Raw genomic sequence first — 14,357 nt, forward strand, 5'->3', positions numbered from 1 at the left:
AAAAAAAAAAAAAAAAAAACTAAAATACCATGGGAAAGAGGAATGCTCAGCCCATGTATTCAGGGTATCGCTCTTGTCAGAAATCTTGATTCTTCTTGGAAATGTCTACGTCTGGATTCTAAGAATCAAGGGCTCACCTGGAGCTGCACAGCAAAGCCAGTGGGAGCATGGCTGCTATAAGCAGTGCATGTACAGGAAGGGCCTGGCACAGGCAACCGGCCTGTTGGGGAAAGACAGCTGGACATACTTCTGTTTCCTCATTTGTAAATGGGATGATTGTTTACAGGGTGTTTGGTGGCATAAGTCTGCACTCCTCTTGTGAAGGGTTAAAAAAAAAAAAAATCTAGCTAAAATGAAAGAACTGTGTCAGGATTCCTGAGTCTGTCCTCAGCTACTTCTGGGCACACAGGACCCAGACACCCTCACTCTACCCTGAAAACACAGAGCAGAGTCAAGTAGTTGCTTGAGCAGGAAAGAGAGGAGAGTTTCTTAAACTCCCATGTTTACCCAAGCCTAGTGATGCATGTCTATAATCCATCACTTAAGCTGTGGCAGGGGGCTGGAGTGATGGCTCAGCGGTTAAGCGCACTGGCTGCTCTTCCAGAGGGCCTGAGTTCAACTCCCAACAACCACATGGTAGCTCACAACCATGTGTAAAAGGATCCAATGCCTCCTTTTTCTAGTATGCATGAAGACAGAGTACTTATATATGATAGATAGATAGATAGATAGATAGATAGATAGATAGATAGATAGATATAGATCTTTAAAAAAGAGAAGCTGAGGCAGGAAGATTGTGACTTCAAAGCCACTCTGGGCTACATCGTGAGATCTTGTCTGAGAAGCAAAAAGAGATAGCAGGAAAGCAAGCTGGGTGTGGTGAGGCTACGCTTCTAAGTCCAGCACTGGAGGGATGAGAGTGGACGCTCAGGAGTCAAGGGCAGCCTTGGCTACAAAGCAAGTTCAAAGCCAGGCTGAGCTACACAGAACAAAAAAAAAAAAAAATGATAGAGAGATGGCTCACCAGTTAAGAGCACTTATTGCTCTTGCTGAAGACTAAGTGCCCACGTTAAGCAGCTTATAACTCTCTGTAACTCCAGCGCCAGGGAATCCGATGCCCTCTGCCCTCCTTGGGCACTGGATTGCACATGGTGCACATAAACTCATGCAGACTCAAAACCATACAAATAAATAAAAATAGATTAGTTTTAAAGTCAGTTTAATCCCTGAATTCTTTCCCAGCCAACCCATACCACCCTGCTCAAATAACTTGCTGTTGGAAGTCTTATTCTAGGCATATGAGTGTTTTGCCTGCATCTTTGTATACGAATCATATTCGTGCCCCATGCCCATAGAGTTCAGATGTCTTGGAACTGGAGTGGTTGTGAGCCACCGTGTGGGCGCCGAGCACTGATCCTGGGGCTTCAGCAAGGACAGCAAACACTTGTAACTGCTGAGCCATCTCTTTATACACCACCTCCACCTAAAGAGTTTTAAAAAAAAAAAAACTTATTATTTTGTAAATATGTGCTGTGGGTCTGAATGTTTATTGTACATATGCACCACGTTTATGCAGGTTCCTATGGAGACCGCATGAGGACACCATATCCTCTCAAACTAGATTGCTATTGGTTGAGAGCTGCCCAATACGTGTGCTGAGAAGTGAGCACTGGTCATCTGAAGAACAGTATTGACTCTCAACTGCTGAGCCATCTCTCCAGCCTTTATTTTTTTATGTGCATATGTGTCATGTGTGTGCAGTACCCGAGGAAACCAGAAGAGGGCATCAGATCCCCTGGAGCTGGAGTTACTGGTGATTGTGAGCTCCTAGACAGGGGTGCTAGGAATGTAATTTAGGCCCTCTGAAAGAGCAACCAGGGGCTGGTGAGATGGCTCAGCAGGTAAGAGCACCCGACTGCTCTTCCAAAGGTGCAGAGTTCAAATCCCAGCAACCACATGGTGGCTCAAACCATCCTTAATGAGATATGACTCCCTCTTCTGGAGTGTCTGAAGACAGCTACAGGGTACTTACATATAATAAATAAATAAAAAAAAAAAAGAAAGAAAGAAAGAAAGAAAGAAAGAAAGAAAGAAAGAAAGAAAGAAAGAAAGAAAGAAAAGAAAAGAAAGAGCAACCAGGGTTCCTAATCGATGATGCACCACTCTAGTCCCTCTACCTTATTTCTTGAGGCAGGGTCTCTTCAGTGAGACTGGAGCTTAACTTCTAGACTCGGCTGGTTGGCCCACAACCTCCCAACACAGGAGGCACCCACACACACCTGGCTTTCATCTGAGGATGAGGGACTGGGACTTCAGGTCCTCGTGCTTGTCCAGCAAGCACTTTGCCCACTGTTATTCTCCCCTCCCCCATCCCCAGGCAGAGGATCTCTACGCCTTTCCCCTCTGCCTTAGCAAGTTTTTTTTGTTTTTGTTTTTTTTTTAGAAGGGATCATGGGGGGGACCCAAGAGCAATAGGAAGATTTCTTGACCTCAAAATCCCAAAGTGTCCAGAGACTCCCCCGTAGACTCCGTCACCCATCATAGGAAGAGTAACAGGGCCCCAGTGTCCCATGACCTCCTGGCTTGTAATTTCTGTCCACCACGAAGTTGCCTTTTGGGAATATCACCCTCTTGCTTTTATTAACAACAGACCAGCGAAGAGGAAGAAGAGGCTGAGGAGGAAGAAGAGGACCCAGAAGAAGATAGGAAATCCATAAAAGAAGAGGAGAGTGAAGTGCCCAAGTCGCCAGAGCCACCGCCCGCCCCTGCCCTGGCTCCCACTGAGGGGCCACCCATGCAGGCTGCTGGCCAACAACCATCAGGCAGCTTCATTTGTGAAATGCCCAACTGTGGGGCTGTAAGTATCTGTGTTGTCCCCGGCTCTGGGAGACATGAGGGTCATGCAGCTGTGCCTAGTTCTAAGAGCAGTGGACTTCCGGCAGACACCTGCCATGTAGTTACCACTTTCTTACTCGCTTGGCCAAGGGAGAGTGGCTGTATGTCCTCTGCCAAGTGTGATACTGCATGCTGGTGAATTTAGGAGGGCCCTAAAGCCAAGCCAAGTGTGGCCTGACAGGCCTGTGCCTAGCACTCTGGGGGCTGTGGGAGAAGAATTGAGACCTTGAGGCGAGCCTCCAGGAAGTGTGTGATTGACAGCTCTGCATGAGAGCAGGCCTCCAGAAGGCACACACTGTCTACTATACTGTCTCCTGGTACTCTGCAGGTCCTCGGACTGTGTGGCACCCAAGGCCAGATTATACCTTGTCCACACGCATTTAAACTCACTTGAAGATTCCACCAGGGTTCCCCTTTTTGTTTGTTTGTTTGTTTGTTTGTTTGTTTATTGGTTTTTCAAGACAGGGTTTCTCTGTATAGCCCTGGCTGTCCTGGAACTCACTCTGTAGACCATCTGGCCTCGAACTCAGAAATCCACCTGCCTCTGCCTCCTGAGTGCTGGGATTAATGGCGTGCACCACCATGCCTGGCTAGGGTTCCCCTTTTATAACACAGTGACTTGCCTACACCACCTCCAGTTTTATCTCTCTGGAAGGTTTAGCTTTTCATACTCTATGAAAGTGTTACTACTTCTAATTCAAATGTCACATTAGTGACATCTGAGCAAGTTGTTTCCAAGCAACTAAAGTTTGACTCTGCAGCCTGAGAGGACAAAACTTCACTAAGCAACTTTATGATGTGACCGGGATGAGGGAGAGTCTAGGTGATCCTTCTGCATCTTCTTGACCCCAGAAGAGCCTAATGCAATGTGGTGACCAAGCCAGCTCAGTCAATCAACAGGTTCTCCAGGGCAGGAGTGAGGATTAAAAAGAAAAAAGACAATTAGACAACACTGTAGCATGACCCCAGCCAGCTCTGAGGCTGAAGCGGGTTTATTTTTTTCCCCAGTCTGCTTTTATACCACTTTAAGTACATGCAAATAATAAATCAGTTCTGGGTCAAGGAACAAGCAATGCAATAAACAAAATCCTGTAAACACCTTTCTAGGGGCTAGTCAGGATGTCCAAGACAAAAGGAATGCCACACGCACCTCAGCTGAGCCTGCTCTGAGCTTTTCATTAGCTCAAATATAAATGTTCTTAATCTGGGCCTACTTCCAGATTCCCGCCTTGACCTTATTTCTTTTGTCCTGGTCGGATGTCAAATTCCTGCCAAGAAATTTCAAGAAGTGGCCCCCCAAAGTGCTCTACATCTCCCCCTTTTTTATTTCATAAACAAGACTATGCCTGTCTTAGGTCATTCTCTCAAGAATGCCTTCCTTACTCCTCATGGAATATGCATTATCAAAAGCAATGCTATTCTGTCTTAGGTTGGTAAGGCTCTGTGCAGAATCTTACCTGTCATTGGCTGCCAACCTGTTAAATTAATAACTGTCTTGATATCCATTTTTAGTTTCAAGCCATGTATTGTGTGGCCACCAACATAATGATGTTATTAAAGGCAAATTTTATCACAATGGGCAGGAACAAAAGTATCCCCAGGACAAGAAGGGCTAGCATGGTCAAGCGATATATGCCATTCTTGAAGCTTGGCCAAGATGGAAATACTGACCTCAGGCCATAAATAATTTTATCAGCAATATCTGGAACATCAAAGCTCAGCAGAGCAGCATCCTTTAAATTCATAGTCTCAGTATGCAAAGAAAAAACATCCAGAGGGGTACTCGAACTGTGCCAAATACCCAGCAAGTGTCTGAACTTTTTCCCAATTATAGTGACAATCATTATAAATTTTAGAAGTAACACAAATCCATTGGTATTTAGCATGACACTCGTGGCTCCTTACTCTTAGACTCTGAACCTCCTCTCCAGTAGTTTGAATAGTATCATAAAGAGCATCAATCCTTTGTTCCAAACACCTGTCTAAATCCTCTTGAGTACACAGAACATTAGTAACATTTTTTTGCTAAATAATTCACAAAAGTAGCTGTTTTAACTTCTTGTGACAAAGCAGTTGCAAAAGTAGTGGTGCTGGCTATAAATGTAATCAGCGTTGCTATACCAGCAACAATCAAGCCCACTACACTCTCGCTTCTGCTTAAAGCCTGATTCACTATTCCAGTACCTGCAAGCTTTTTTTGGAATACTAAGGTCCTGTCCTACTCACGGGCGATAAAACAAAAGCTGGCTGATAGACCAACATATCGTATTTCAATGTCATATTTCAATACACTAACACAATTAGGAAATGTACAATCAATATAACTTACATTTATTTATTTTTTTTTTTTTTGGTTTTTCGAGACAGGGTTTCTCTGTATAGCTCTGGCTGTCCTGGAACTCACTTGGTAGACCAGGCTAGCCTCGAACTCAGAAATCCGCCTGCCTCTGCCTCCCGAGTGCTGGGATTAAAGGCCTGCGCCATCAGGCCCGGCATAACTTACATTAAATACTGCAGAAGAGACAAAAATAGTTTTAACATGGCCTATTTATAAAAGATTAAGAACTTTAACACATGCACTAACACTTGTTCAAAATCCAGATCCTGTCTTTGTTATAAATCCAGATCCTACTCAAGTTTTATCCACTGTAAATATAACTTCATACAAGGCAGCTGTGAATTTTCAAATGTCTCTGAAAATGCCCAGAACCAGCCTTCTAAATGAAGACTATTATTTCCAATATTGGATTGATTTCTAGACCAGTCCATGATAGAGTCAGAATAACTGGTCACATTCAAGGAAATAGAAGAGTCACTATAACAACTTCTCTATTTGATTAATTTTTCAAAGGCAGTTTCCACAGTCTCCATGTTCTCTGTCCCACAAGGTCTAAAAGCTTGAGGCAAGGCAGCTTGTCCAATCTGGCATATAGGCAAAGGTGTGTCAGGATCGTATGTCCAATACAGCTTCCCTGTCACCATTGTCAGGGCACTCAGCAAGCTCACAGGTCAGCATCATTCTTTGTCCCAGCATCAGCATGTCTGACCAATCACCCTGGCAGCCACCAGTGCTCTTGCAGCCAGTGTCCTCTAAGGCTCCACACCCTAGAGGCTGTGTAGCATGGCTTCTTTGTGTCCTGCCTGTCCCCACTAGTCTGCACTCCTGAAATTTCCCCACATAGGGTTTCCTAAAGCCTGACACGCTGGCATAGACACGTTCTAGAGGTGCCATCCCCTTCTCAGGAAGTTCCACCTCCCCCAGCTCATCCTTGCCTGTCTGATACAGAGCATATTGATGCTGCCCTTGAGTCTGCCATTTAAAGAAAGGCTGTAAAGTGTTTATATCCTGGGCTGGACAGGTGGCACACACCTTTAGTCCCAGCCCTCTGGAGGCAAAAGCAGACTTCTCTAGTTCAAGGCCAGCCAGGACTACATAGTAATACCCAGTGTCAAAAGAAAGAAAGTAAAATGTTTTATAAAATGTTTTAAGGAAAATGAAAAGGCTTTAAAAATAATAGAAGTGAGCCAGTTGGGGGTAACACATGTCTTTAATCCCAGCACTTGGGAGGCAAAGGCAGGTTTGAGTTCACAAGGCCAGCCTGATCTACAGAGTGAGTTCTAGGACAGCCAGGGCTACACAGAGAAACCCTGTCTCAAAAACAAACAAACATTATATAGAAGTACATGCATGTTCCATTGCCTCTGTAAGAACATGGGAATGGCCAGCATGCTGGGTCTCTGGCAGCCTGGCCTCTGCATCCCAGAACTGAATTTTGCTCAAAAGGCTTCCTGCAGACTAAGATGTGACTTTAAATGACAATGTTTCTTGGTGAATTTGTTCAGAAACTGGGTGCTTTTTCAGTTCATTCTTTAGGGTACAATAAATGTTTGGTTTTTAATTTGGGGGATTGGGGTTCATTTTTTATTTGATTCGTTTTTTGCTGAGGGCGGGAGTCATCCTTTACTTTGCCCAATCAGACATGCTCAGCAAGATAGACATTCTTAATGACTTTTTACAAATCTCATCAAAGAACATGTGATTGATGGTTTATTCCATGCCTCGCAGTGAAGACTGGGTTCAGTAAACCAGAAATAGTTTTTTTTTTTTTCTGTAATATAATAAAAGGGACCCATGAGCTGAACAAAGAGAGGCCACCTAAAGCCACTGAAATGGAACAAAGCTGTTGATTTGGAGGCTGTGGGCCATAGCCCAGTACTCCAGTGGCTCTGACAGAGGATAATTTGGTCCTGCAAGAACATTTTTGCTAGGACTGGGAAGGTGGGGCCGGCATCTGGTGGGTCAAGGCCACAGAGGGCTCCAGTCACCTGCTGTGCACAGGACAGTCACCACCTGTCCAGGCCCATGTATCCACAGGGCTGAAGCCAAGAAGCCCAGCTGTGGCAATCTCTGAAAAGCCAGCCAGGCATGGTGGCAGACCTGTACTCCCAGCACTTGGGGGAGGAAGGCAGGAGGATAAGGAATTTGGCTATACCGTGACGTGAAGGCCAGCCTGGACTGCAGATTAGACTCTAACTCAATGAAGTGATTGGTCTGCGAATTTCCAGCCAGGCATAGTGATACAGACTTGTAATTCTAGCACTCAGGCAGGAGGATTGCCTCATGTTTGAAACCATGTCTTGAACTACAAGAAAGCCTGGCCCTTTGGCTTCTGTGGTGCACTTAGGTTGCAGGTGTAGCTCAGAGCAAGAACATTCATCTAGCAAACGTGAGGCCCAGGCTCTGTCCCCAACATCACAGAAAGCAATGAGCCACCGAGGGACCCTCTAACTCCTCTCAGTTTGCACTTAGAAAAAAAAAAAAAAAAAATAGAAGAAGAAGAAGAAGTATTTGAGAATCGAGTGGTTTAATGGCCTCTGATATTTGCACTGGATATTTTCAAGTTAGAGCTGGATGCTAAGTCTCCTGGCTTTGAGTTAAGAGCTTTGTTCTTAGTACTAAGCCACATGGCCTTGCCCTCTAGTTAGACCAGGGGAGGAAGCTTTATCTGCATCAAGTTCATGGTTGGGGTATCTGAGCTTTGCTTTCTGTGGCACACGCCCAGTGCTTGCTTGTGTGAGCCCTGTGCTGTTTCGTGTATCCTATGTTTTGCCACCAAGTAACTAACAACCCTAATTTCCTTTTCAGGACTGTAGATGTCATGTCGCTCCCTTTCTTCCTCAGGTGTTCAGCTCCCGACAGGCACTGAACGGTCACGCCCGCATCCACGGCGGCACCAACCAGGTGGCTAAGACCCGAGGTGCTGTCCCCTCTGGGAAGCAGAAGCCAGGTGGCACCCAGAGTGGGTACTGCTCAGTGAAGAGTTCACCATCTCACAGTACCACCAGTGGAGAGACAGACCCCACCACCATCTTCCCCTGCAAGGAGTGTGGCAAGTAGGTACCATTGAGCCAGGGACCAAACCCGAGGTCAAGATGAATGATGGTTCTGTGGGGGCTGTTTCTTCAGCTGACTCTCAGGACTCCCCCTGAAACCACCCAGGGGATCTGCAGATAGATCTTCTTCCTCCCTCTATTCATGCCTCTGCCCACAGCAGACATCACTAATCAATTACCACACTCTCTAACATCACATCACATGAAAACGAGGTATCCTGTCCTTTATATCATCATAATGCAAGCTGGCACATTCAGTTGATTAAAGCCCAGGCATAGGATGAAACCTGTTTTTTGTCCCTGTCCTTTCAGATATAACTTAAAACAGCACCTAAGGGAGGAAGCCAACAGTAGGTGAGAAGGATAATAGCTAGCACAGAGGGCTTTTTCTCCACCACACACTTTATGGGTGTGAATTCACTCAGTCCTCACAGGGAAAACTCCATCCAATGCAAGGCGCCTTCATGCGTAGTCTCCAAGTAAAGATTTTAAAGTCAGGTAAAATGACTTCTCCCAAGTCACACTGCCAGGAAAACAAAGCTGATATTTAAACCTTGCTATGTCCAGATGTAGTCAGTGCCTGGCTTCCACGGTGCTCCGGCTTTTGGCTTCATTTTGGTTCTTTATTACAAAGAGCCTAACTAGTGGTAAAATAACCTGGCTTCTTCACAGCTTCCTTCTCAGTGAGTCTGCCTAACCCCAAGGCTGCAGCATTGTCACCTCCTGATAGCTGGGAGGGTCTTGTTGAGTTCCTCTCGATAGTCTCTAGTGTCTCGAGCATGTAAGGAATGGTACCTGGGGTGACACCCACCAGGTGGCTCTCTGTTCCGTGAGGCCAGTGGGATTTCTGTTTGCACGTCCTCACAGAATATGTCAGGTGGGCTAGAAGGATGTGTAAAAGTAACTTGTGTTTGCCTGATATCATTGTCTCCCAGGCTTACTGCCTCGGTCTGCTAACCCAGGCCTGGTTCTGGAAGCTTCTAGCCTGTACATTTTATCTATGCCTAGGCTGTTTTCAGCCTCGGAGCCTTAACTGCTGAGTAAGCTCACCCTTTTTTGTTTTTTCAAATTCTAGATGGGTGGTCAGCTCAGCTCAAACTCTTCTCCAAGCTGACTGAATCACACTGGCTCCTCTCTCGGCCCCTGGCTTTTTGCTTCGCTCGGCCTCCAGCTATCTCTGGCAATACATTCTAATCTGACTCCTCACTCTTTGGCTCTTAAGTAGCTTCCCTTTCCCCTCTCTCATGAGAGTTGGGCGTATCCTATTCTGTCAAGTCTTTCTATGATTCGTCACTTTGTCTGCCACTCCGTTAGACATCATTTTCAAACATGGGCGCTTCCTTCTACAAACCAACTTTACCTTCATTGTTTGGGATTAATGATGTGTGCCAAGGGCATGAGTGTATTCCAGCCAGAGGGATTAAAGGTGTGTGCTAAGGGCTGAGCCACACCACAACTAGAAAGAAGTGTTGTTCAGTAAGTAACACTCTCAGGGCTCACAGTGTGATCAAATATCCTACAACAGAGATGTGTAGAGGTTCTTTTCGACTTTGTGGGTTCTTTTTTGTCTTACCCTTTATTCTCCTCCCCGACCCCCCGCTTTTATCCTCTATCACTAGATAGGAGAGGAAGAAGGATAGAGAAGAAAAAAAGAGATCCCTGAATCTAATTCCTTTCTTTTAATTTCTACTTTGAACTTACCGCAACCAACCCCCCTGAATGACCAACAACCACCAACCCCCACCTCTTGGGCCCTAGCATTCATATGAAAAGTTCAGAAACAATGTCACAAACTATGCAGCTGGCAAAACCACACCTCTGCTAGAGCCAGGAGACAGATCACAGTCAGCAGCTGCAGACGTCGGAAGCAGCCCCACTCATGGGGTTAAAATGAAAACATATTCTTATAATAGTTTTGTGTTTTAAAAAAAAAAAAAATTCTAGAATTCTTACTAGAGGTGGCTTAGCAGTAGTAACGTCAGTTGCTCTTCCAGAGAACCTGGGTTTACTTCTAGCACCCAAATGGTAACTAACAACCATTTCTAACTCCAGTGCCGGGAGATCTGATACCCTCTTCTACAATACACAGACGCTGCACAGAATTCCATGTAGGCTGGCACCTATTCACATAAAAAAATAACAGCCAAATAAAAAAGAACAGTAGTTATATTAAATAATAATAATAATAATAATAATAATAATAATTTAAATAAAAAATCAGGCAACTTCATAGCATTCCGCAATGAGTGGGTGGGTCCTCCCTAGTTTTGTCTGAGACCGTGTTAAATGGTGTTTCATACCCTTGATTCACTTACTGTTTAGAATAGCCCTGTGAGAGGATGGTGAGGCAGCTCAGCAGACAGAGCACTGGCTGCCGCTTGCCGACAAGTCCAGATCCCACTCTGTAGAAGGAGACAACTGCCTTCAGAAAGTTGTCTCCTGACCTTCCTACAGACCTCATGCCTTGGGAGTGTGCACACCCATGAAAGGCCTTCTCAGGCAAAAACTCCACAGGCTGAGGATCCCTGATCTTAAAATCCAAAATTTGGTGAGCGGGCACTTGACACTGCATATGAAAAGTTCTACACCGTGAAACTGTGTTTCATTCAAAACAATGACTGAAAACCACTCGGTGCTGATGCAGGGGTGCACACCTGTGTCTCCCGCACATGGGGGCTGATGGGGAAGGATCACAAGTTCAAAGGCAGCCTGGGCTATCTTTCGAGAGCCTGTCTCAGATGATTGATGGATGGATAGATGGATGGATGAGTGGGTGGACAGAGATGTAAATGAATTATTTATCCTAGCTTGTCCATATAAAAGACACAAAAGCCTGGTGTTTTATTCACAAGCTGTAAGCCAAGGCTGGGCAGTATCCATCCCAGCCACACGCCCCTTGTTCCTCCCTGTTTGAATCTCATCCAGGCCACTCCTCCTCCCTCCGCCCGTCCTCAGGGTGCTCTGCTGGCCAGGTGCTCATGAGCCATCTGGTCCCCTGCGACCACCTTCCTTCTCTCTCCGTCCGTCCTCTCTCTCCTTCTCTGTCTACCCTGTGGTCACTACCTGCAACCCCTAGCCTGGTAACTGAATACATCTATCCTATACCGCTTGCCAGTAATTGTCTGTCAGCCACTTTTATTTAGCCAGTCAGAAAATATTAGCAAGCAAGGTTGACACAGCATGAGAATGTGCTGTCTGGACTGCAACCAGATCTTGAGGGGCAGTACTTAGCATTTGAATACCAGAACAACCCCCAACAGATGGATGGATGGATGGATGGATGGATGGATGGATGGATGGATGGATGGATGGAATGGAATGGATGGAATACCAGAACAACCCCCAACAAATAAATAGATAGATGGATGGATGGATGGTTGGATGGATGGATGGATGGATGGATGGATGGATGGATGGATGGATGGATGGAATAGATGCACGAGGACCCAGAGTTTAGGGTCTTCCCTTGGCTATATGGAGTTGAGCTAACCTGAACTACAAGAGAGCCTGTCTTTTATGTTCAGCCATGTGTTAAAAGTGGGTGTAAAGCACTGAGCCGCATGCTCAGACTTGGGTCCCGTCTGCAGGAAGTCTCACTGTGTGTAGAGAGGCGTAGAATGTGATCAGTGTGGGCAAGAGGGCGCTTACCTGATATTTCATGTTTCCAACTGTCCTTCAAAAGCACGCAGTGGGCGTTTTTCTTGTCTTTATGTTACTTGAGATCTTTTCTTTCTTTTTGACTTTATTTGTCCTTACTGTGCACGTGTGCCCATGCACATGCCAGGACACACATGGGAGGCCAGGGGACAGCTCTGTAGAGTCAGTTCTCTCCCTCCATCTTTATGTGGGTCTGGGGAGAAGGGGGGGTGGGGAGGAGCACTGAAGAAGGTCAGACTTTCTCTCAGATACTTTCCCAGCCCTCGCCTGCCCCTCTCCAGATCATTCCCTATCGAAGTCCAAGTAAGACTTTATGAAAACTAGAAGCGTTTCCCGAGGTTTTCCAGATAGGAACAACATTGAACGAGTTCACAGATTGCCTCTTTCATCTGTTCAGATCCTGCTCTCCTTCCCATGTCCAGATAGAAGCCCTGTCAACCCGGAGAACTCAGGCTGGGTGGGTGGGTTGGCTTGGGAGAGTGGTCTGATTGGTCGGTTAGCTTGGGAGAGTGACTAAATTGTATCTATGCTTTTCTTTCTCCATAAACGCAGGCTTCTATCTGGGTTGACTTTCCTGAAAATGGCCTAGGTAGCAGGCGTGTAGTGTGTGCAGGCCACGCTGTCTGCCTCACCGCCTCGCTCTCCCATCATATCCCAAACAGACACAGTTGTGTGCCGGTGCCTAGAGTAATAAACAGGCTGGACCCTTGATCTAGAGACTCTGGCATCCTTTTATCCCAGGGTCGCTGGTACCGTTGACATTTAGGATCACATGGTGTCTTGCCTGGGGGTGGGAGAGATGACTGGCCTTTGAAGTAAGACATTTAGCAGCATCCTTGGCCTCTGCTTGTACTAGGCAGACATCCCCTGACTTGGTTACAACAAATATGTCTCCCGACATTGCTGGATGCTTCCTGAGAGGGCGCGGCCTCTCCTAGCCAAGACTCACTTTCATTTTAAAGAAAACAGTATGAAATGATAATTATGGTGGCCTGGGGGCATCTGCAGCAAAAAGAAGGGGAAAAGTGGAGTGGGGGAAAGAGGGCAGGCACCATGTGTGTGCAGGAAGAACCTTCCAGCCCTCTGACGGGAAGAAGGCTTGAAGCCAGGGACAGAGGTGGGCTGTTTTTATGGTGAGACTGCCATCAGCAGAGTTTGAACGTTTTCAGTCCAGAGGGTGTGGTTAGGGGTGGGGATGGAAAGAGGCCATAGGAGAAGCAGGAGCACCCGCTGGACAGTGGACAGACTGGACACACTTGGCGGTCTCCATTAGCACAGGAAGGAAACAGGTCACACCATCCGAGATTTCCTGTCCCCGTTCCTCTTCCTCATAATGCTTAGAGAGACGACTGGTCACAGCAGGATGAAGCCACCCCAGACCAGACCTGCATGCCGCAGTCTCGAAGTGCATGCAGGAACGTGAGGGAAAGGGGCATGTATATCTCTAGGAACCAAGGTCGGCCCAGAGGTTTTACAGGCTGCTCTCTCCCTCCTTTTCAGGGTCTTCTTCAAGATCAAAAGCCGGAATGCACACATGAAAACCCATCGGCAACAAGAGGAGCAGCAGAGGCAGAAGGCTCAGAAAGCAGCCTTTGCAGCAGAAATGGCAGCCACCATCGAGAGGACTACGGGGCCGGTGGGGGCGCCCGAGCTGCTGCCCCTGGACCAACTGAGTCTGATGAAGCCCGTCAAAGACGTGGACATCCTGGATGATGATGTGGTCCAGCAGTTAGGCGCCATGGACGAGGCCGAGGTGGTAGGCACGGATCTTCTCTTGGACGACCAAGATTCGGTTTTGCTTCAGGGTGATACAGAACTCTAAACCCTCCCGTTCATCACCTAGAGACACAGAAGCCACGGCCTCCACCTCTGTCGCCCGGAGAACCTGGAATTCCTGCTCCTTTGAAAACCCTTTTAAACTACCTGTTTAAAAAGTGGTCCTCTTCTTCAGGTTAAGGGAGGGGAAAAAAAAATCCAGTTCTTTCTCTTTTACCTTCTTTTACATTGTTTTTGTTGGGGGTTGGGGGGAATAAAAAAAAAATTGGCACAACTATCTTTAAGAGGTGTCTCATCTGGGCTATGTTCTCACGAGGCTGCTTCCCTTGGGGTGAGCCTCTCCGTGTTGCTTTCAGATCAGCCACCCTGGTTGCCTTTTATCTCCTAACTTCTTGCTTTGTGTGTGTGTGTGTGTGTGTGTGTGTGTGTGTGTGTGTGTGTGTGTAGGTAGGTAGGTAGGTAGTAGGTAGTAGGTAGGTAGGTAGGTAGGTAGGTAGGTAGGTAGCAGGTTATCCCATTCATTCTGGGACTTTAGGCCATGTTTTCCCATGAAGAATTATTTTATTCTGTTCTGACCTGCCAGAAAGAGTTCTCTCTCTCAAATCAGAAGAATTAACCTCTCTCTCTCTCTCTCT

The 14,357-nt window shown here is 46.4% G+C and overlaps 1 protein-coding gene across 6 annotated transcripts in view; it reads left to right on the forward strand.

The window, feature by feature from the left end:
• Trerf1 (transcriptional regulating factor 1) overlaps positions 1 to 14,144 on the forward strand; it is a 46,872-nt gene extending 32,728 nt beyond the window's left edge. For 5 of the 6 annotated variants that reach the window (XM_021218218.2, XM_021218220.2, XM_021218219.2 and 2 more), the window contains 3 exons: positions 2,651 to 2,857; positions 8,078 to 8,289; positions 13,447 to 14,144. In XM_021218218.2, the coding sequence (XP_021073877.1) occupies positions 2,651 to 2,857; positions 8,078 to 8,289; positions 13,447 to 13,768 (741 nt within the window). In that variant the 3' untranslated portion in view covers positions 13,769 to 14,144. Of the gene's footprint in view, positions 1 to 2,650; positions 2,858 to 8,041; positions 8,290 to 13,446 lie in introns of all 6 variants that reach the window. The other variant, XM_029531476.1, reaches the window with a different exon arrangement.
• Positions 14,145 to 14,357: the final 213 nt, after the last annotated feature.

This window comes from Mus pahari, chromosome 18 (assembly GCF_900095145.1).
Source record: "Mus pahari chromosome 18, PAHARI_EIJ_v1.1, whole genome shotgun sequence".
NCBI lineage: Eukaryota > Metazoa > Chordata > Mammalia > Rodentia > Muridae > Mus > Mus pahari.